This window comes from Megascapheus bottae, chromosome 6 (assembly GCF_031878675.1).
Source record: "Megascapheus bottae isolate mThoBot1 chromosome 6, mThoBot2.hap1, whole genome shotgun sequence".
In the NCBI taxonomy this organism is placed as follows: Eukaryota; Metazoa; Chordata; class Mammalia; order Rodentia; family Geomyidae; genus Megascapheus; species Megascapheus bottae.
In genome coordinates this window covers 48,720,992-48,743,498 of record NC_143514.1, presented here as the reverse complement: position 1 = coordinate 48,743,498, position 22,507 = coordinate 48,720,992, and the positions used below count along the sequence as shown (strand labels likewise).

Here is a 22,507-nt window from a genome sequence, read left to right as displayed (position 1 = left end):
CCAGTCAGAAACCTCAGGTATTCTACTACTGGCAAAAAGTTCAACTCTACGGTTGAAGCTACAGCATTTGCAGCTGAACACACTCCAAGCAACCACAGAGTAGGATCCCTTAAGTATCTATATTGCAGAGGGGAATAGGAAAAGAATTAGAGTGATTATGTGACACTTTGTAGTATCACACATGTGATTCTATACATGTGGTATAACATGTAAATCATAATCACAAAATAATACTTTGCATTCAGAAAATGGTAGTAATTCCGTGGAACAGAAAGGAGCATATCATTAGGTCCCAGGAGGCAGCCTGCTCCCAGCCTCCTGTGACGCCATGGAGACCAGTGAGGTGCCAGTGTGGCACGTGACTTGGGTAAAGGTGCTCCCCCAGCACCGTGCCGCCCCAACCTGGGGAGGCAGGCACGGTGGTCCCAGGTGGAGGTTGGGTCTGGGAGGAGGGCAGGTGGTCCTCACTCCCACTAGGACATGTCTGTCCCCTTCTCAGCAGGACAGCCAGCCAAGCAGCTTCTCTGCAGGCCAGCACCGGCCTTGGGTCTGCACATGGGGGCTGATGGGCGGCTCTGCCTGTATTGCTGTCAACACAGGTGCACAGGAAGTGGCCTTCAGTCTCCTCCACCACAAACCATGGTCTCTGCAAACATGACCCTGGGAAAAGGAGAAGAAATGCCAGTAAAGAACAGGATCATTGGGAGGGGGTGCGGGGAGGGAAACGGGGACAAACCATGAGAAGGGGTATCAATGTGTGAGAAGTAATGCACCTACTACCTGGCGAATGTAACTGCAACCCCTCCATACATTACCCCTACAATAAAAATAAAAAATAAAAAATAAAGGAATGCCAGTAAAGGAAGGAAGGGCAATTCCCGGGCAAGGCCGATCTCTGCTCAGCAAAGGGCCAGGCTGCTGTGACAGCTCCCACATGTCCTGTAGCACAAGCGGCCATGAGCCAGAGACCCACCAGCTCACTGATCCCCCCTCTCACCACCACCCTGGGCTGCTGCCCTCAGGCAGGAAGCAGATCCTCCCTGCCCAGGAGGAGAAGTGGGCACCAGAGGCAAGCAGGTGAGTGACCAGAGGCACTTCAGAGCCAGATTCAGGGATGGAGTCTGGAGGGGACCGTGCTTCCCTGCCCCCTCTCCATAACTCTGCTTGTACTTCAGAGTGGGAAGGCCAGCCTAGATGGCCTGGTATCAGAGGGACCCACTCCCCAGTTATCTTCTCTCTTTCCCCTTCCCTTTTCCCTCTGTCTCACACCCACATTGAGAACCCCAAACCCTGGCTGTCTCATGTGTATAAGAGACACTGCCATTGCCACTCCATGTCTCCAGGGACACCTGTGATCTTGCTGTCTGGTGGGGGTCTCACCACTGGGTCATCCTTGCATAGAGCCAGGCAGCTGGCTCAAGGGTGGCAGTTACCTCAGGTCACACAGCTATACCTCACAGCTGCTGCTCCTCCCCCAGGTGGCCTTCCCTGGGCCACCATCACCCTGAGGGATCACGGAGTGGTGGGGTGGGGAAGGTGGCAAGAGGAAGGATGGAAATATCCAAGCCTGGGGCAAGAGCTGGGCCCTAGAGTGGCACATTCCTCCCTCTACCCCCACCCATCCCACCCATCCCAGCCCTAAAGGCAACAGGAACAGGCCTTGGGGGTTGGATCCAGATCACCAGTCTGGGTCACACAGTTGGGTGTGTGAAGAGGGGGGCTCTGCTGACCATGTACCGCCATGCTCATTTTTCTTGCACTTCATACCCAGGCTTTGCGCCATGGACCAGAAGCTTTGCCAACGCTACCATCTCATTTGGCTTCACCTGTCCTTGGTGACATCGGAGTTATGGAGGTTATTTTGCCACTAAGTAAAATGAGACTGGGCGGACATATCCACTGTGAGTTTAGTTGTAGAGTCAGGACTCAAACTCAATTCTTAGCCATAGCAGGAGTCCTGAACCATTGGTGCCAAGGCCTGTGTGTGCTGCCTCCACAGCCCTCTGCAGTAGAGGAGTTCCCTCCTCCACCCAATGCCAGCACAGAGGCCTCTCTAGTGGGCACAGGGATCTGAAACCACCCTGGCCACAGCTGCATGGAGGGGACTGACGTTGACAGGGAGAACACAGCCATGTCTACATCGGGAGGAAGTGTCAGAGAGGGCTTCCTGGAGGAAGTGACCTTGCAGTGTCACAGGATATGGTAGAGTCATTGGAAAGGAGAACGGTAGGGGGTGGGAACAGCGTGGGCTCGGCAGTGATCTGCCTGGTGTCTGCGCGGTAGACCTAGACAGCTGGGCCCTGCAGACAGGGAGGCTCCCGCAGTGCACAAATCATCTTGGGCTTCGTCCACGTGTCCTGGGAGCTTATGAAATGCAGGTTCTGTCCTCTGGGCACCTGGCTGTCCAGGAGGGAGCTGGGCCTCTCCTGGCTGGTGCTGGTGTGGTGGTGGCTTGGTGCCAGGCAGCCTTGATGATGTGCCACACACAGCAGGAGGAGGTGGCTCAGCTGGTGGTCCAGGGCCACCCCACTCGCAGTGTGGCTGTCCCCTCTCTTCCTCCCCCTGCCTCTTGCCCCTGTGGGTTCTGCTCTTCTCAGAAGCTTGGAGAAAACCTCCATATTGGCGCTGTGTTTTCTTTCTCTTTCCCTCCCACCTCACCCTCCTTCTTCTTTCCAGTCCTGGGGCTTGAACTCAGGGTTTGGGCACTGTCCTTGCACACTTTTCCTGAAGGCTAGTGCTCTACCACTTTAGCCACAGCTCCACTTCTGCGTTTTTCTGAGAATGTGGTACCAAGGAATCGAACCCAGGGCTTCATGCATGCTAGGCGAGCACTCTACCACTAAGCTATGCTCCTAGCCCTCTTCCTTCCTTCCTTCCTTCCTTCCTTCCTTCCTTCCTTCCTTCCTTCCTTCCTTCCTTCTTTCCTTCCTTCCTTCCTTCCTTCTTTCCTTCCTTCCTTCCTTCCTTCCTCTCCCTCCCCCCTCCCCATTTATATGCATTTATCTTTTATTATTTTTACTTGAAATAAGAGTGATTACAGTTATTTAAGTCAGGAAAAAAGTACCTTCCCTTTTGGACCTAGTCACCTCTCCTGTCTCTCCCATTTGTTCTTCCCATCCCCCTTAGAAGTTATATACTTCATTTTCAACATAGTATCTAGTGAGTAGCATTGGCGCATGTGCTTATAATCCAGTTCTCTCCTCAAGACTTAGGGCTGGAGAGGGTGGAGGAGGGGATTCCTTATCTACCTTGCTTGCTGCCGCCACCTAGTGTTCATGAGACACAACGTGGCTGTTGTGTTTACTTTAGGCTGAAGAAAGTAGGAAAAGGGGAGAGGAGGTCCTGGCTCCATCTTTTCCCCATAGGTGTCTAGAAGGAGCTTTGGGGATGAGAGGGAAGGAGAGAGGCAGGTGGGGGACACAGAACTTCCTTGGGCTTAGAGAAGTTCTTGCAGGGGTGTCAGTGATTAGTTATGCATTTGCAGAAAGCTAATCAAGACCCTCTTCAGTTCAGAAACTTCCAGAATCCCCCCACCCCCAGGAAGTGCTCTGCCTTGTCCTGGCCTCAAACATTAAAATCACCTCCCCACCTATCTAAGTGGATCCTGCTGTGCTCTGGATGTGCTGCCTGTTACACCTGGACCACACCTTTGAGCTGCCTCCTCCAGCAAGGCTACAGCGACCCACCCTCCCTCTGTCTGGGCTCCCAGCACACCTAACCTGCCTTTCCTGTGTGCTTTGCCTCTCTCACCACCTCCCTGTGGGCTGTGGAGGGGAGGCTGGAGCAGGTGCAGCCCAGGCTATTGCAGGCCCTGCCCTGCCTGCCTGTCAGGCCTCACTCTGGCACTGGCTATCCTCTGCTGGTCCAGCTGCCCACTGCCACTGCTCCCCAGAGTCTGGAGAATTTCTCGGGGAGAAAGAAGCATTTGGCCTGTCCCTCTGTTCCTCATCCCTTCCTGCAGCTCCTCTGAGCACTGGCGCTCCTGGTCCTTGACTAGCAGCCCCCATTCTCAACTCCCTCTCTGCACACGCACTTCCTCGTGGCTCTCTGGCTCCCTGTGCTGAGTACCAAGGAACATGTAGCATTGCTCCCCATGCTGAGGACTGCCTCTCCCAGCTCATGCTCTCCGATGTCCTTGCCACTCATCACATTACCTCTGCCTGTGACCACTGCCTCCCATGGGGCATCCAGCAGGCCAGGGTAAGTCCTCACCACAGGCCCTGGGGATTCAGCCTCTGCATCTGAGAGGCCCTGCCCAGGTGCACTCCCCCCTGTCTGCCCTTGTCTGTCTGGGTTGAGTCTCTTCTCCAGAGGCTTGGTGTCACACACCACTGTTCCCAAGGGGATCAAACCTTGCTAGAAGTGACCCACGTTGCCCTCCCTATTGCTTCCTGCTGGGCCCAGTCCCTTCCAGGGGCCAGGCTACCATGTCTTCACAGCCCATTTCCTCAGAGGAGCTTTTCACACTGCCCTGCTTCCAAGCCCAGCTCTCCCTTCCCTGCCCACAATGTTTGTCCCCTCCCGCAGCACTGGTGTCCAGCTGCCACCATCTCCACACTCCCCGACTGCCCATCACCTTCTCTTCACCACTGTAACCCAGCAGGCACAGTGCTTGACACTCAGTTCATCATTACTCTAACCAGTCATTAAAGGAGCCTATCAAGCTCTGGCTTGGTACTGGGCTCAGGAAGGTGACTCTGTCAAGGTTCCTCTTACATCAAGTCCATAGTCTCATGAGGGAGAAACACAGATGTCTGACGGTTGATGTGAAGGCAGCTTTTCCTACTTGCCAGCCCTTATTGAACCTGGGCACTCGTTCCTCAAGCCACACCCCCTCCTCCAGCCTCTTCCAGCTCCATTAGCCTAAGTAAGAGCCTGGGGCTTCTGGGGGAAGATGCAACCTTATCTCCTGCCCCCTTGGGGCTCCAAGAAACAACTGGAAAAAAAAGATCTGCTTTGCCTCTAGCCTTGTGATGTTCATAAGATAGTTATCTTTCTGGCCTCTGTTTGTCCATCTGTTAAGCAGGGAGATGATCCAGTTCAGTGTGCCCTTCGGGTAGGGCTAGATGCTTCAGGAAAGCAGAAATACCCTGACTAAGGAGCATGTGAACATGGAGGGGGGTGGGGGCTGCCTGATCCCTGTTCATCCCATGTCAGAACTGCAGAACTCAGACATGGAGACACTCTCCAAGTCAGCCTCATCTGTCTGTACAGGCAAACATTGTCCATATAGACTTGCTTAGGTTTAGGAATCTTTTAGTTGTGAAAAAGTCTCCCAAGGGTCCACTGTAATTAAAGGCTTGGTGGTTGGGTTGGTACAATTAGAAGGTTATGGATGGCTGGGAATGTGTCTCAGTGGTAGAATGCTTGCCTAGCATGCATGCCTTGGGTTTGATTCTTCAGTACCACATAAACAGAAAATGCTGGAAGTGTAACTGTGGCTTTAGTGGTAGAGCACTGAGCAAAAGAAACTCAGAGACAGTGACCCAGCTCTGAGTTTAAGCCCCAGGGCTGGCAAAATAAATTAATAACATAATAATAAGGTGATGGAATCTTTTGGAGACAGGAGGCCCTTTGGCCACTAAGAGTGACCCACTTGAAAGGGATTGTGTGTCTCTCCTGCCTTTTCCTCTCATTCCCCTTTCTTCTTCCACATCTCTCCCTCTCCCTCTCCCTCTCCCTCTCCCTCTCCCTCTCCCTCTCTCTCTCTCTCTCTGCCCCCATAGGAACTGTGAGCCTTTTTTCCTCCTCACAACTACTGCCTCTGCCCTCTGTACCTCTAAATCAGCCCGTGCCTTTGAACCTGTAAAACTAAGTAAAATCAGCCTTTTTTCTCTATAAATCTCAGATATCATAGTAATGCAAAACAGACTAGTCCAACAGGTCATTTTTACTGACATGAGATTATAGTATATTGTTTTTATTTTATTATTTTTTTTGCCAGTCCTGGGCTTGAGCTCAAGGCCTGAGCACTATCCTTGGGCTTTCTCAAGGCTAGAGCTCTACCACTTGAGCCTCAGCACCACTTCTGGCTTTTTTCTATGTATGTGGTGCCGAGGAATTGAACCCGGGTCTTCGTGCATGCTAGGCAAGCACTCTACCACTAGGCCAAACTCCCAGCCCAAAATGCAAAACAGACTAGTCCAATAGGTCATTTTTACTGACATGAGATTATAGTATATTGTTTTTATTTTTTTTTTATTTAGTTCATCCTTGGGTTTGAACTCAGGGCTTTGCATTCTTGCTTGACTTGGCTCTGCAGGGGGTAGGGCTGAGATGTCATTTCTAATAAGAATAAAGATATAGCAGTGGGCAGCCATTGTGGGGAAAACTATCTGTGGTGGGCTTCAGAGGGCTCAGGGTCTTCTGTTAGCTTTGGCCAGCACATGAAAAGACATTTGAAGCTGCATTGGTAGGCAAGAGAATAGTTAAAAAGTTTCATTTATGCGTATTATTGTAGCCAGACATCAGTGGCTTGCTCCTACAACCCTAGCCATTCAGGAGGCTGGGATCTGAGAATCATGGCATGAAACTAGCTTGGGCAGCAAAGGCTGGGAAATTATTTCCAAAATCATCACCAAAGCTATCTGTTTGGTGTAGTAGCCTATGTATTAAAGCACCAAGCAAAAAGCTTAGCAAAATTCAAGTCCATGGTACTGTGTTCAAATCCAAGTACTTGAAAATGAGGATAGACAGGGTCAATCTTTCCAAATCTCCCAGGGAGAGAGAACCATTCTTGGCTTCAGCTCTCCTCCTCCTCTACTTCCTCCTCCTCCTCTTCCTCTTCCTCTTCTTCTTCTTCTTCTTCTTCTTCTTCTTCTTCTTCTTCTTCTTCTTCTTCTTCTTCTTATTCCTCCTCCTCCTCCTCCTCCTTCCCCTTCCTCTTCCTCCTCCTCCTCCTCCTCTTCTTCTTCTTCTCCTCCTCCTCCTTCCTCTTCCTCTTCTTCCTCCTCCTCCTCCTCTTTCTCCTCCTCTTCTTCCTGCTGCTGCTGCTGCTGCTGCTGCTGCTGTCATTGGGTTTAAACTTAGGACTCCCAGTTGCTTGGCTGAAGCTTTACCACTACAGCTACCAACTCAGCCCTTTATGCTTTAGACACTTTTCAGCTAAGACTTCACATTATTATTCCCATGTTCCTGGATTCCAGCTGTCAACCCCCAAATCCAGCTTGTTGGTTGAGTTGTGGTCTTGATCACTTTTGGTCCAGGCACGCCCAGCCATTCTCGCTAGAGGAGGCAGTTTTGTTGAGGAAGCTGCCCAAAAGGTTGCTGCAGACACAGTTCAGTGGCCAAGAGGCAACAGGACAGAGAACCTCTATTTGCCACTTTCAGCCAACCATTGAACACAGCACTCTTTTTGTGCCAGGAAGGTGGTTCTTCATGAAAAGGAGCAAAGGGTGAGCCCTGCTCCCATGTCTCTGACGACCCTGCCGGTCCAGCGCTGGTGTGGTCTGGTCCTGTGGCTCTTTGGAGGCTCTGCTCACAGATGGGAAGGGCAGCTGCTGGGAAACCCCAAGGTCTGAGCTCAGCACTGAGAATCTTCTGCTATCAGCCAGTCATGCTAAAGCCCTGGGGAGAGCCCCTATGGGCTGGGCTGCCAGTCCCCCTTTCATCCTCCTGCCTGGCACACAGTAGGTGCTTTCTGGAGGCTTGTCTCTTTGGGTTCTTCCAAGAATGCATGTGTCTACAAGAAATCTTCACCAATTCAGTTGCCTGCAACACTGAAATGTAATTGTGGCATCTTCCCAGATTCTAAGATCCGGCACCTGGAGACAGGAACTCAAAACTCAGCCTGTCCCTCTGCATGGAGGCCTGGGTGGGGATGAGATGCTCAGAAGGAAGGGGTGGAGGCCAGAGTGAGATCCAGGCTAAGTTTAGGGTGCTAAGCTAGGTGGTTGGAGGAGGAGGGAGGCAAGTGAGAGCTCTGCCACAGGCTGAGTGGAGTGTGGGTGGGCGGTGGGAGGGGCTGGGAGACACCTCCAGGTGAGAGGTGGAGAACTGAGTGCAGGGCTGGTCTCCAGCTCTATTAGGATTGGGATTTTTTTTTTTCTATGTGCCCTGCCCCCAACTCCTCCCTTCCCACCTGGGCAATCTGTCACTGTGTGGAGGACAGGATGAGACAGAAACCAGATGTTCCAGGCCTGGGGGGAGGGGATGTTCAGGGGGATGGGCTCCTTTAGTATTTAATCAGATGGGACTGTCCTGGGTTCCAGGTGTACAGTGCTCTGCAGCCTCGACTTGAAGACGCTGGGCTGCAGGCGGGTGCTACACAGTGCACCAGAGAGCCCGGCTGCCCTGCCAGGCCTTGTGCTTGGTCCTTGCAGGTCCTGGCTCTCTGTGTCAGTGCCCAGGGTGCAAATCTCTCCTCCTGCCCCATGGGCATCAACGGTTCTGGGCGGCAGCCCTTGCTGCTCTGGACACTGCTGCTACTGCTGAGCCTTGCGAGGTCCCGAGCCCAGGAGCAGCTGGATGAAGACAGAGAGGGCTTGGGTTGCGCCCTGCCATCGGAATTCCATGAGTGGTCCAGGACCATCATATACCGGAGCTCTGAGGTGCGGGTGAGAGGGGGTTGAGGAGCCGTGTGGATGTCATTTCTTCCCGGGCCTCCTTTTCCCTGGTATGAGGGGAGGTCTGCAGCAGAGATCTCTGAGAATCTTCTGCTCATTCCACCGCCAGCTTGGTGTGATCCTGGGACTGTGGGCACCGGGGTGGGGAGCTAGGATGACTGGAACTGCAGGGTCTGGTGGACGTGCATGGCTGTGCCTGGCGGCAGAGGGTCACAGAAATGGCTGGGGTCGGGGTGAGGACTTCCTGCACACTGAGATCTCATACCTGGGGTCTGGCTGCAGCCCCCGTGGTGACCAGGTAGGAAACTGGACCTCGCTGGAAGGAGTCTGGTTAGGGCAGACACATGCTAGAGTCTTGGAGAGAGGATGGGAGCCAGAGCAGGGGTGTAGGACCCAGCCGAGCGGGGCAAGTCAATTTTCAGGTCCTGGTACCTTACCCTTCCTAGGGCTGAGCCTTTTCCAGCTGAGGAAAAGCACAAACTAAAGGGGAATGGGGTGGAGTCAATCCGGAGGCCCACCGGGGTTAAGATTAGGGGAATGGAGGTTGCTGAGGGGCAAGGCCTGGAAGGCTGGGGCCTGTGTTCCACCATACTCACCGTGTATGGGGCTTCTCAAAATCTCTTCACCCACGAGAGTATGCCCTGGCTGTGGAAACTGGGATGGGGTGAACCGCAGGTGTCACCTTGAGGAAGAAGTTCGGGAGCCGAGTTGAGGCTCTGGCACCTGGACGTGAGATAGGATGAACAACTGAATCCCCGTGTGTGTCTCCTCACTAATTGTGATGGCTCAGTCCCTCAACCTGGAGCCTGCATAAAAAAAGGTCTTATGTTCTTCCCCAGGGTCGATGAAGGGAAAGGAGTTCTGCTGATTACAGGCCCCAGGGAAATGGCTTCTCTGGGAGGCCCCAGGGAGATGGCATGTCAGAGGCAGGCAGCTGTTGTCTCCTCCTGGCCATACCTGCCCGGCTCCATCTCTGGGATGGAGTGGAAAGATCTGCTGACCCGAGGGCCATGTGCTGGGCTGCAGGCTACCAGGCCCTTGATCTGCTTAAAACAACTTTATCTTATTCTGAGTCTTTTGCCTCATCTGAAGGGATTTCGTGGGGCTGTGGTGAGGATAGAAAAGCATAAGCTCAGTGTGGAGTGTACACCTGTAAACTATTCTAAGAGCAGAGGCTGGACAGCCACTGGACCATGTACCTGAGGACGCTCGTCCCTGGTGGGACTTTGGACCAGGAAGTTCCTCAAGTTCACATCACACCATGAGCATTTTGATGGAGCCAAATTAAGAATGCATTTTTTAAATGGGTTGGACTTTGAACTGAGGGCATTGGCCTTGCTAGGCAGGCATTCCACCGCTTAATCCATACCTCTAGCCCCTTTGTGGTTCCATCTTCTTATTAGCATCCATTAATTGTCTAAGGGGTTTCACTGTGCTACTTACCTGCATGCCTATAATGTTCTTGGATCAAATCCCCTGGCTCTATGAGGTTCTGGCTATTTTGCTGTAAGGCTGATGGGATGACAATAGCTGTCCACTGCTATATCTAGCATTTGGCTGAGGTGGGGCCTTTAGGAGAAGTTGGACCTGGACACGGTAGAGCAGGTGCCATATGGATGATACGAAGCAGACTGGGCAGACTCACAACTGTCCCTTCTCCTAGAAAGACCACACTGGCCCATATTGTAAACTTTTGTTGTTGTTTTATTTTTTTACAAGCAAAAGGAAATGTCAACACTTTCTTATGGTACTGAGACACTGAGGTGCACAGAGCCTCTTCTCTCCTGTGGAAGAGGCATTGCTCTGATCCCCTGGACATGAGTGTGCTGTGGGCATTACAGTGTCTGTAATACAGAGACTCTGAGAAACAGGGAGGTTAAGTGGCTTGCTCTTGGCTGCACAGCCAGTAGACAGTGGGTGGGGTAGGGTCTCAGATCCATATTCTTCTGGCTGTGAGGTCTGTGAGGCTTCTTGTGGGGCTGCTTCTGGACGAGAGAAGTGGAGATGTGTTAGGTGGGGGAGGAGGCGGGGACACTGGGGTGACTAGGAGGGGAGGCTTTTGGACAGAGCTGCAGGGATGGCCAGATCTGCCTGGGGCTTGGAGAGCACATGGAGGCTCAAGGCTCCCTGTGCTGAGGGTTGCCTGCAGCTCCCCTTAGGGATGGACTCTGTTTGGAAGTATGTGGATCTGTTTGTCGTGGATGTCAGTGGGGCATTGTGTGTGTTGGGAAGGCATTGAAGCACCACTGAGTCAGTTCCTATTTGTAGTCTATGTTCTGGATCTCTTTGGCTCTAACTTGATCTATAGACAGAGACAGGTCTTTCTTTCGATATCTTTATGCTCCTTTTCCTCCCTTGGGGCAGAGTTCCTGGAAAGTGCCCAACACCTACCTGGTGGTGTTCAAGGAATCCCACTGTCTGGAGATGGAGAGTGTCGCCCACCAGCTGCAGGCCCAGGCTGCCAAGAAGGGCTACATGTTTGAAGTGCTGCATGTCTTCAAAGACCTCTTTCCTGGCATCCTGATGAGGACAGACACCGTGGGCGCCCTGAATATGGTAAGACCCCACTCAGGCATGTACTTCCCAGGCTGGGGTGAGGCCTGTGTGTACTGTCCACTGAGGGGACAGCAAATACTTACTGAGTACTGGTGGCTCTCTAGTTTAGTTGTGCCAGCCTCCTCAAGCGGCTTCTTTGCTAGCCTGCCAATTCCCCTATGGTACATCGCCCATTCATCTTCATTTGAAGCACGAGGATATCAGTGCAGAGGGTGCAGCTGGGCTCCCAGATGCTGGCTTCCTGGCCAGAGTCTTTGTGCTGGTGCATTTCAGCCAGTGTCCACAGCTAAGGTGAGAGAAGGGTCAGGGATGGCTCAGGATGATGTACAAAGTGGGGTGTGCTCCAGGGAAGGGAGGGGGTCCAACACACTCTGTCCCTAAATCCCTGCTGGTGCCCCCTGCCCCTACTGGCTAAGCACCCAGAAAGCACCACCAGGGGGCCTGGCTCTGTGATCTGAGGACAGAAAAGACTGGGGAAAGGAGTGAGCACACAGGAAGGGCAGTGCTGACATCCTGATTTGGGCGTGGGGTCCTAGGTCCTCTCCTCCAAACCTCCAAGAGGAGTGAAGACCCTGGTTTTGCCTTCTGATCGTGGGAGGTGACTGTGGGATACCGTGGGTCAGGCTGGGGAACCGGTGTGACCAGGTGAGGCTAGTGCTGGGTGCTGCTGGCTAGGTGACTCATGAAATGGAGATCCTGTGTCCTTGGCATCCACAGATCCTCAGGCTGAAGGAGCAGAAGTACATCGAGGAGGATTCCTTCGCCTTTGCACAGAGCCTCCTGTGGAGCCCGGATCAGAATTCTTCTCTGTGGGACCAGTCTTTGAAACTCATATGGCAAATGCGGTGGGTTTCTTCTGAGTTGGACCAGTTGAAGAACTCTAACCACATCAGTAAGACATGTTACCATGGCCATCATTTCCTCCCTGTCCTAGGACCTCACCTGCCCATCTTCTCTGTCCTCTCCTCTCCCAGCTTGGGACTGCACCCTCTCCTTGTGCTGTGTACAGAATGCATGGACATTTGCTAAAGATTCTCCATTCTACCTTCCTTTTTAAAAAATTGGCTTCTTGAACTCAGGACCTGAGGTGGTGTTTCTTATCTTTTTTTCTGCTAAAAAATGGCACTCTATTACTTGAGTCACAGCTCTACTTCCAGCTTTTTGCTGTCTAATCAGAGATAAGAATGTTACAGACTTTCCTGTCTAGGTTGGGTATTGAACTGCCACTCTCAGATTTGAGCTTCCTGAGTAGCTGGGATTACAGGCATGAGCCACTGGTGTCTGAATAACCACCTTCCTATTTCTTTTTCTCATCTTTTCTCCAGCACGGCATATTTGCCTTAGAAAGAGGCTGAACTTGACTGTGATGTACACTCTCTGTTCTCTTTAACTCAGTCTTCAAAAAGGCCGGGAAGCTCCATTGCTTCCTTTGTCTAGGTCTCTGTACCTCCCCCTCCACCCCAGTACATACCTTCTCATCCCCTGCTTGCCTTCAGGCTACTCTGTCCACATTTCCCTTTGCCTGTTCAGAGGGAGGCAGTGAAGGTGACCAGGAAAATGAGTGAGTCTGCTGGGGCCACAGTGACACTGAGCTGGGGAAGGCAATAAAGGCATTTTCTTTGGGAGAGGATCAGAGGTTCTGGCTGGACCATGTACTATTGGGTGAGCCTAATGTAGATGCCTGGAAACCATTGTGCTAAATAACTGAAGATGGAGTCCTGAGGAATTCTCTACTTAGGTTGGCTTTGAATTGGTAGTGCTCCAGTTCTCACCTTTCCAAGTATCTAGCATTACAGGCTTGAGCCTTGGCTGCCCTTTTCCCTCCTTAACCGGAGTAAAGCTGGACTTTACAGGAGTAAAGTGCACTCAGGGCCTCATGCTTGTTAGGCAGGTCTCCTACCACTTGAACCCTTTATACATGAGTTACTTTTCAGATAAGTTCTTACGTTTATGCCAAAAATATGAGATCCACACCACAGTCCTCCTTGTGCTTGCTGAGTACATGCGATGACAGGCTTGTGCTACTGTGCTAGCTATCAGTTAAGAGGTGGTCTTGTGAACTTTCTCCCTGCGCTGATCTACCCAGTCTCTAACTCCCAAATAGGGGTTACAGATGGGACACACGGTGTCAGCCTTCCTCTCCCTTCTTGTGTGAGGCCACGTGGCACCGGGTTTAAGGCCTCTGGTTCACCCTGGACGAGCTCACCTGGAGAGCCTTCACTTGACCACACCTGCAGGGACTTGTACTCCAGATAAGGTCTGCTGGTGGTACTGGGATGTGAATCCAGGGCTTCACATTTGTTAGGTTACCACGTGAGCCACATCTCCAGCCTCCACATGGGTCTAAAAGATGTGGCATGTCTTTTCTGGGGCCACTGGAGACTAGCTCTCCTGATACAGCCCATTTCCTACCCCCTTGGATTCCCATGATGGACTTGTCTCTCCCTGGAGGAGTGGGGACAGAGCTGGGGAGCCCTTTTAAAATCTTCTCACGGGCTTGGCTGGAGGAGACCCTTTAGGAGCTGTTGGAGTGGGACAGGGTAGAGCAGGGGTCATATGGATGGGTGTGAAGCAGCCTGGGCAGGCACAGCACTGTCCCTTCCTTCATGGAATGAATGGCCACACAGCACAGCTGACAAGCCTGCTTGTGTTCCTCAAACCCAACCTTGTAAGAGAATGGAAATGGGAGGAGGAGGAGGAGGTTATGTGGACACAGGCAGAACTTGGAGTGAGGTGGCCACAAGCCAAGGAAAGCCAGCAGCCACCAGAAGAAGGAGGACAGGGCCAGTGAGCCTTCTTCTCCTGGACCTTCACAAGGAGTGTGGCATCTCTTGATCTTGAATTTCTCGTTTCCAAAGCTGCAGTTCTAGTTGACCACCAGGGTAACCATAGAACTTGTGCTGCTGTAACCCTGCCTCAACAGGACCAGTGGTAGGAGCAGGTGACTGAGGTCCTGCCTTCTGGGCTGCTCCCAGCCAATGACAGAGATCAATGAGGAGCTGGGCCATTTGAGCTGATAAGATCCAGAAAGAGACATCATGCACGCTATTGGGGAGTTTTCTGACTTTGTCTCATTGGCCAGCTACATGGCTCTGGATAGCTTCTATCTCTATGTCTCACTGGCCTGGTCAGTAAAATAGTCCCACTGGGAGGTAGTTTGGGAGGAATTTTGGAAGACTGAGTTTATCTATAGTCCTTTTAGCAGTACCCACAATGGAAAGCAGAACATGTCATCATCGATACACCTGAACCACACATAACATTGCTCTCCTCGTACCCCTCTTTCTTCTCTAACACAACTGTTGCCATGGGAAGACAAGGAGAGCCCTGTGGAGGTGTATCTCTTGGGCACTAGTGTCCATCGTAGTCACCAGGAAATCAAGGACAGGATCATCATCTCCAACTTTGAGAGCGGGCCTGAGGAGGAGTGGCTGAGCACCAGCACATCGGGGACACAGGTGAGCTGCCCTTCCCCAACCCCATCCTGGAGGTGGGTGAGGACCACCAGACCTGGAGCACCATGGCACCCCTCTCCAGCCATGACTGTGCATCCCCCGCCCTCACTTGTAGGGGACGAAGGATGGACATTGTCCATCCATCTGGGTCCTTGGGAAATCGTGAGGTGGGTGGCTTTCTCATCTGGTCCTTGTGTTGGTTGAACAGGAGGACAATTGTGAAAGTCATGGCACCCACCTGGCAGCGCTGGTCAGTGGCCAGAATATTGGCATGGCCAACAACGTCAGTATACACAGCCTGCGTGTGCTCAACTGCCAAGGGAAGGGCCCGGTCAGCAGGATCCTCATGGGTGAGTGGCAGCTCCCATTACATGTCTTTCCATCTGGCCATGGAGGAACCATGTCTCCACACCCTGCAGGGCAGGGTAGCATCTGCCACAGAGCTCCAGTGGTGGAGCTGGCAGGACTCTCAAGGTTGCCAGCACAGTGGAGATACTGAAGGCTCAAGGGAGCCGAGACCCAGCCCATGGACCCCTGGTCCATGCTCCTCCTGCATTCGCACTTTTCTCTTGCTCTGTGCCTACGGTGTCATTTGTCATGTGGGCTTAGATCTCCACAGACCCTGAGGAGACAGAAGGAAGTCAGCTTCCCTCCAAGCAAGGGGGGCTCTTTGCTCCCATGTCTGGTTCCCTGGTCACCTGGCTAAGCAGACTTTGGGGCGGCGGCAGCCCTTTGTCCAGACTGTGCCAGCTTACTGCCTGCTCTGCATGGGAGATGAGAGTTGGGGCCCGGGACTGGGAGGCCCTGCTGAGAGCCAGGCCTGTGGTAAGCATGGGCAGGGAGCAGGGACGCAGCTCTGCACAGAGCTGCAGAGGCCAAAGGCTGAGCCAAGGGCTCTGGCACACTCGTGGCTGGCAGGTGGCATCTGTTAAACACTTAGTAAAACCAGTCAGAGTGGGTGACTTGCCCAGGGTCACAGAGCCTGGAAAGCTGGCTTGAGGTAGCTGAGGGAGGTGGTGGCTGATTGACATGAGCACAGGACATGGTTAGATACTGGGCTATATGTACCAGAGGAACATGCAAATCTTATTCATGGAGAACCCCAAGTTCTGTGTTCCATTACAGGCAGGAATGAATAATCCCTGGCCCATCACAGTAACTCTTGTGCCTGTCTCATTCCCCTGCTGATGGACCTTGGTCTTAACCTTTACAAACTTTTTTTGTTGGTCATGGGACTTGAACTCAGGGCCTGGGCGCTGTCTCTGAGCCTTTCAGCTTAAGGCAAGTGCTCTGTCATTTGAGGCACAGCGCCACTTCCTGGTCTTGACTTTTCAGTGAGTGGAGGGGGGAAGGTTTTCATTCTGGGCCTGGCACAAGGAAGAACAGCCCCTCTTTGGAGTCTCAGTTATGGTATCACCTGGCCAGTGCAGGGCTCAACCCAAAGGAGCTATCCACTGTCTCCAGCAGTTCCACTGTTCACAGATGACTGAAATGAGGTGTCAGATGATCACAGAGCTCAGCACACAGCAGGGGCCGCATAACTGCAGCTGTGACCCCTCACGCCCATGCCCACTCCCCTCTCCCTCCTCAGCAGCTGTCTCCTAGGCATGTGACTGTAAGATTCCAACTCCTCCTTTAGCCACCAGGACCCAGATCCAGAAGGAACGGAGGGGGTAGGTCCAGTTTCACCCATGTGACAACAGGAGCTGAGCACATGGAACCGTCTGCTGCAGGTTGCTGAGCTAAGTGGGGGCTAGACTCCAGGTGTCCAGGCCATGCTGGGTGGCCAGAGGCAGACTACAGTTCTGAGGGAAGCCCATCCTCAAGTAATCAGCTTCCCTGTGAACCCTGGTGACACCCAGTGGACCTGTACCTGTTTTATAGAGCAGGGCTTGCAGCTGGCAGCAGGCAGCCAGGATAGGCTCAGGTTCCTGTGGGAACCTCAGAGTTGTGAGGGACCCTGGAGTCAGGCCTAGAGTGTGGTAGGTGATTGTGATTTTGGCCCTTCATTCTCAGAACACTAGTCTTCTACCTCAACACCTGTTTCTGGAGAAGTGTAAGGACAGGTTGTTTCTCAGTATTTTGTCCAGGGGCTTGGCTGGTTCACAGCTGTCGTCATGATTAATGGCTTCCATGTTCACACTTGTGACATGTGTGTGTGCATGTGTGTGTGATGAAATTTGAAGAGTGACTCTTGTCATCTGGCTGGGGAGCCTGCCATTTGTAGGGCAGACCAGGCAGTGTAGAAATGCCTGCAGCAGCTGACTCTGCTGTCTTGAGTCAGATTATATGAGGGCAGAATTCCTTCTTCTTTTAAGCCATCATGTGATTGAGCAAGGCCCACTAGCTTAACAAAAGTCATTGAAATGAGGCAATGATTTAAATGTTAGCCGTGTATATACTTATACACACATATATGTGATATATAAATGATATATGTGTATACACACACACACACACACACACACACACACACACACACACACACATATATATATCAGCACTTAGATGCACTTGACCCAGCACTGGTCATCCAGTTGACAAGGATGAACCATCGCTGCTGTTCAGAGGGAAGGGGCTGGAGGAAGGCCGTGTGTCCCTCTCCAGGCAGTCATCTTGGCTTCGTTCTCTCAGGCTTGGAGTTTATTTGGAAAAAGCTGGTCTCCCAGCCGTCCAAAAGGATGGTGGTGCTGCTGCCCCTGGTGAGTGGGTACAGTCAGAGCCTCAACAACGCCTGCAAGCGCCTGGCAAGGGCTGGGGCAGTGCTGGTGGCTGCTGCAGGAAACTTTCAGAGCAATGCCTGTGCCTACTCCCCGGCGTCGTCTCCTGAGGTAGGTGCCAGCAGGCCTTTGGGCATATGTCCAGCCTTGCAGGTTGTCAGAGGCACAGCACCCCCTCTCCCTACTGTGACAAAGGGCTAGACTGGCCCTGCCTTCCCTTCAATGCCCCTCCCACAAACCAGACCCCCTCAAGGATCCATCTTTGTCCTCCTCCCCCTCTTGATTGACATTTGCAGAGCCACTGCATTGTGTGGGGCTGATCTTGGCCTTGCTGTACTAAGGGGAGGCAGGGGCTTTAGTTCTGGGATTTCTGTGGCCTGGAAGCTGGGGAAAGTGCAGCGGCAAATCAGTGCTCTTGGCCCCATCCTCCCTTCCCCGACCCTTTAGGCTCAGACCCAACAGGGGTTCCCAGAGATGGCTGTGTTTAAAATCACCAGCACTCATCCTTACCACAAAGTGGATTACCAGATGACACTCTGGCTTCTGGATAACCCAATTGTCTGTTTCGTGTTTATCTTCCCATTAAGTCCATCTGTGGGACCTGAGGCAGGATTGGGTATCAGCTGTACCTGGGAGCCAGATTTTCCTCAGGAAGAGACTTTGCATGAGGCTCAAACAAGGAGTTTAGGAGATGATCAATCTGTTTCGAAAGCCTTCCCCTCAACGCTGTCTGTCACATTCCAGGTCATCACTGTTGGAGCTGTGGATTATGAGAACCAGCCTTTCACCCAGGGATCTCTGGGGACCAACTATGGCTCCTGTGTAGACATTTTTGCCCCTGGGAAACGCATTGTCAGTGCTGCCAAAGACTGTGACATCTGCTATGTACGGAAGAGTGGAACAGCGCAAGCGGCTGCCTATGTGGCTGGTAAGTTACCAGGCCACTCTCTGGGCCACCAGGATTCCAGCAGCCCCTTTGGCCAGATCCTCTATATGCCAGGCTCTGTGCAGGAGGACCAGATGGGCAGACCTGATGGTGATGGTACCATTTTGTATCACTGGGGTTTGATGGACAAATAGTTCACCTGGTAAACATAATAGCAAATACCAAAGCCTGGAGGTAGGAAAACAAGATTCCTTTCCCTTCCTTCCTTCCTTCCTTCCTTCCTTCCTTCCTTCCTTCCTTCCTTCTTTTTTTCCTTCCTTTCTTCCCAGTCCTGGGGTTTGAACTCAGGGCCTGGGCACTATATCTGAGGTTCTTTTGCTCAAGGCTAGCACTCTACCATTTGAGCCATAACACCACTTCTGGTTTTCCTGTTTATGTAGCACTGAGGAATCCAGCCCAGGGCTTCGTGCATGCTAGGCATGCAACTCTACCACTAAGCCACATTCTGAGCCAATATGTCTTCCTTTCTAGCTTTCCCTAAGCAAGGCCTTGCAGGTCGCTTCATTTGGGGAAGAGCACATGATATGTGCATATGTGCACATTTGTGTCCTAAAAGGAGTCCCAGATAGGACAGAAGGCCAGGCCATCCCCTTGTGTGACCTCTCTCTCCCCCACCAGGCATCGCAGCCCAGATGCTCACCTCCCAGCCAAACCTCACTGTGGCTGAGCTGAGGCAGAGGCTGATCCACTACTCCATCAGATACGCTATCAATTACACCTGGTTCTCTGAAGACCAGCGAATGAGGACCCCCAACGTGGTGGCTTCACTGACTGCCAACACCCAGGAAACAGGTGAGCTGGGCAGGTGGGTAGGCAGAGGCCATCTGGTGGTATGAGAGACCTGTGTATCGGTGACAACCTCCAAGCCTGGTCTACAGAATAATTCTCTTCCTAAATTAGGACTTGAGTCTTGGTGTTGTTACAACACTTTTGTTTTAAATTACTTTATTGTTATTGTAGAGGAAATATTCAGAGGGATTGCAATTACATGAGTCATGTAATGTGTACATTTCCTTTTCTACAGTGTCATCTGTTCTCTCATTCTCTCCCAGGCCCTCCCCTAATCTCTACTTACAAGTTGTCTAGTTCACTTTCATCAATGTTCAGTGAGCTCCACTGCAGCACTTAATCATCGTTTTCCTTTCAAGTTCTGTACCCTTCCCCTCACCTTCCCATCCGGCAAGAAAGGTGGAATCATCAAACACTAACAACGAAAAAAGAAAAAAAAAGGTTCTAGATCTTGGGAGTTCATTTTGATATTTATATTATTTTTTAATAAGGATGAAGAGGCACTTGGTAGGATCTTTTGTAATTCTCTCCTCAGAGTATCCTCTTTAGCTCTCATGGGCTCTGTCTAGAGTTCTGTGTAATTTGTCATATCCCAGTGCACTTTAGATCTGACTTCTGCATATCAGGGAGAACATACAACAGGTTTTAAAATTCTCATGTGGTATGTAAGCTCCTGTCCCTCACTGAAGCTTTCTCTGGAATCTCCTGGAGGTCCTGCTCCCTCCAGAGCCTCCTTACTCACCGCCTTGTTGCAGGTGGGCAGCTGTTGTGCAGGACGGTGTGGTCAGAAACCCGGAGCTTCACACTGGGAGATGCTGTGGAGGCTTACTGTGCCCCGGGGGAGGAGCTGCTGGGCTGCTCCAGTTTCTCCGAGAGTGGGAAGCGGCAGGGGGAGCGTGTGGAGGTGAGCTGCACCCCTCTGTGTGTCCAGTCCGCTGTCCTCTGTATTCCAATCCCTATCCAAACTTTAAAGGCCTTGAACCGGCCAGGCACTCCTGGGGGATTCAGGACAGACAGCTCCCTCATGGGCACAGGAGGGAAAGGACAGTGGTGGCTGTCTGCCTTACCTGCATGTTGTTGGCTCATGCCTCTTATCCTATCTACTCAGGAGGCTGAGATCTGAGGATCATGGCTCAAAGTGAGCTAAGGCAATAAAGTCCACATGATTCATATCTCCAGTTAATCAACAAAACATCAGAAGGAACCTGCAGCACCAGTGAGAGAATGCCAGGCTTGGGTGGTAAAGCTGAGGGATAGCACCCAGGCCCTGAGTTCAAGTACTAAGAATGGATCATACCCTATACACCACTGCCCTAGGAGGGGTAGAGGGCCAGGAGGGCAAAGATGGGTGAGAATTTGTGTGTACAAGTCAATACTGGGGAGGTTTCTCAGGAGAGGACCAGGGAGCCCCCAGACCCTGAGCTGGTGTCTCAAGTCCCCTTGTCTCTACTTAAAAGCCATTGTCAGTGTGGGGGAGATTCCTATCTGAGATGCCCATGGCAGGGCAGGGTGACTTGGGGTGCTGCTAAGCTGTGCTGAGGGCTCAGGAACCAGAACTTGCAGACTGGGTCCCTCTCACACCAGATTCCGCTGTCCCCCCAAACCTCTTCACAACAAGTTCCCATTTGGCTTTCAGACAATAGGAAACAGACGTGTTTGCCTGGCATTTGGAGATAGACAAGTTTCTGCAGTGGCCAGATGCTGCCTGCTCCCCAGAGCCACCTGTAGTGACTACACAGCTTCTCCAGCCTTGGAGGGGCTAAAGACCTACAGCCACTGCCAGTATCCTGACCAAGTCCTCACAGGTAGGGCTGGTCCTGCCAGGGTGAGCAGGACACCCTGTCTCCTAATGCACAGGAGATCTGTGCCCCACACTGGGTCCCCATGAGTGTGAGCCGCAGTTCAGGCCTGTTAGGATTGGGGCACAGGTCAGCTTTATTCTAATCTGCCCTCAGGAGCTAGCAAGTTTCTTATCAGCCCTGTGCCTTAGTTTTCCCCTTGTGAATGCTCAGCTCTTGGCCTGGGATAGTATGCATTCTTGTGGCCACTGTCGCCGACCATCACTCTGAAGTCCTTTCTCTGGTGGTTGCAGTCATAGGTGAGGGCCACACTTAGGAGCTAGGAACTGTGGTTCTTGGGCTGGAGCCATGTTCAGATGGAGCTTGGGGCCAGGGAGGGTTTGGGGGGCTGTGGGAATGATCTTGAGTCACTGGCTCAAGAGTTGATTCTTGGCCAGCTAAGTATTGGGGAGAGTCTGAAGGTTCTTGAACAGTAAGGATTAGGTGGTTTAAAATCTGGTTGGATTATCAGCAGCCCAATAAGCCCAGTGTCTGGAGCCTTGTCCAGGACAAGAGCGCCATGTGGCTGCTGGCCCGGCAGGAAGCCTGGCCTTTGGCCAGTCCAGCAGAGCCACGAGTACTCACTGTGCAGCCCATACCCAAGTTCCATTTGCAGCTAAGGTTGCCACGTGCCTTTTCTATAGCCACTCAGGTAGGACAAGAGCTCTGGTCCTGGTTATCATAACCCCAGTGTGGGCAGAGCCGGGTCCTGCATGGGCAGAGCTTGGACTTCTCAGACGAGCTCCTGCCTCAGCTAAGCAGCAGCTCTGGCGTCGGTGTTATTGCTCTGGCTGTTTACACATAGGGAAAATGAGGCTTGATGACGTGCATGAATTTCCAGCCAGGTGAACCTGATTCCCCACCTGACAGACCCAGGCTCATGCTGAACTACTCATGGTGATGCATGGGGAAGGGACCTAAGGAGGGAAGGGTGGTTGAGGTGAGGAGTGGGTGGGGACACCATGTGTTCCCCAGGAACTATGGCTCAGAGCAGTTGAGCTACTCTCCCAAGATCCTACCAGTCAGGTCAGCTGCAGAGCTCAGCCGGGAGTCCTGTTGCTCAGGCCAAGGTCTCTTCTACTGAGAGCTGCTCCTGGGTTTCCCTGGCTTTGGACCCTAAAGAGAAAGGAGTGTGTTTGAGGGAACAAAGATAGAGGGTCCCCTGCAATCAGTGTCTGAACTGGCCTTCCACTTCCCAGGCTGCAGCTCCCACTGGGAGGTGGAGAAAATTGTTGACTACCCGCAGACTCCATGGATGCAAGGTCGTAATCTGGCCAGTCTGTGCGTGGGGCACAAGGAGGCCAGTGTCCATGCTTCCTGCTGCCACGCTCCAGGCCTGCAGTGCAAACTGAAGAAGTACAGGGCTTTAAACCTCGCGGAGAAGGTGAAGTTTGGGGTTGTGTGAGGTGTGGTGGAGACGGGTGAGGACTGCCTGCTTCCTCTTAGGGTGGCCAGTGTCCAGAGGAGGAAGATCTGAGCCTCTGTGCTATTGTGTGAAGTGTGTGTGTGTGTGTGTGTGTGTGTGTATGTGTGTGTGTGTATGTGTGTGTGCGAGAGAGAGAGAGAGAGACAGAGACAGAGACAGAGACAGAGGGGGGTGGAGGGAGGGAGGGAGGGAGAGTAGATTGTGAGGGCTTGG

At 52.3% G+C, this 22,507-nt stretch overlaps 1 protein-coding gene across 1 annotated transcript; it reads left to right on the top strand.

Annotated features, from left to right (window-relative positions):
• Window positions 1-328: 328 nt before the first annotated feature.
• On the top strand, window positions 329-22,273 carry LOC150061771 (proprotein convertase subtilisin/kexin type 9-like). Its single transcript, XM_090333986.1, has 17 exons — window positions 329-367; window positions 503-599; window positions 1,023-1,077; window positions 7,364-7,514; window positions 8,322-8,555; window positions 10,929-11,120; window positions 11,311-11,411; window positions 11,744-11,765; window positions 11,838-12,012; window positions 14,436-14,578; window positions 14,784-14,925; window positions 17,210-17,406; window positions 18,040-18,223; window positions 18,860-19,033; window positions 19,786-19,934; window positions 20,667-20,835; window positions 22,068-22,273. The coding sequence occupies exons 1-17, from the start codon at window positions 329-331 to the stop codon at window positions 22,271-22,273; spliced, it is 2,430 nt and encodes an 809-aa protein (XP_090190112.1).
• Window positions 22,274-22,507: the final 234 nt, after the last annotated feature.

Coding starts and splice junctions, on each gene's coding strand:
- LOC150061771 (XM_090333986.1), top strand. CDS start 329: ATGGAGACCAGTGAGGTGCCAGTGTGGCACGTGACTTGG. Junction 1,078..7,363: donor TGGGCACCAGAGGCAAGCAG/GTGAGTGACCAG, acceptor TTTTTGTGCCAG/GAAGGTGGTTCTTCATGAAA. Junction 20,836..22,067: donor TCCTGACCAAGTCCTCACAG/GTAGGGCTGGTC, acceptor TCCACTTCCCAG/GCTGCAGCTCCCACTGGGAG.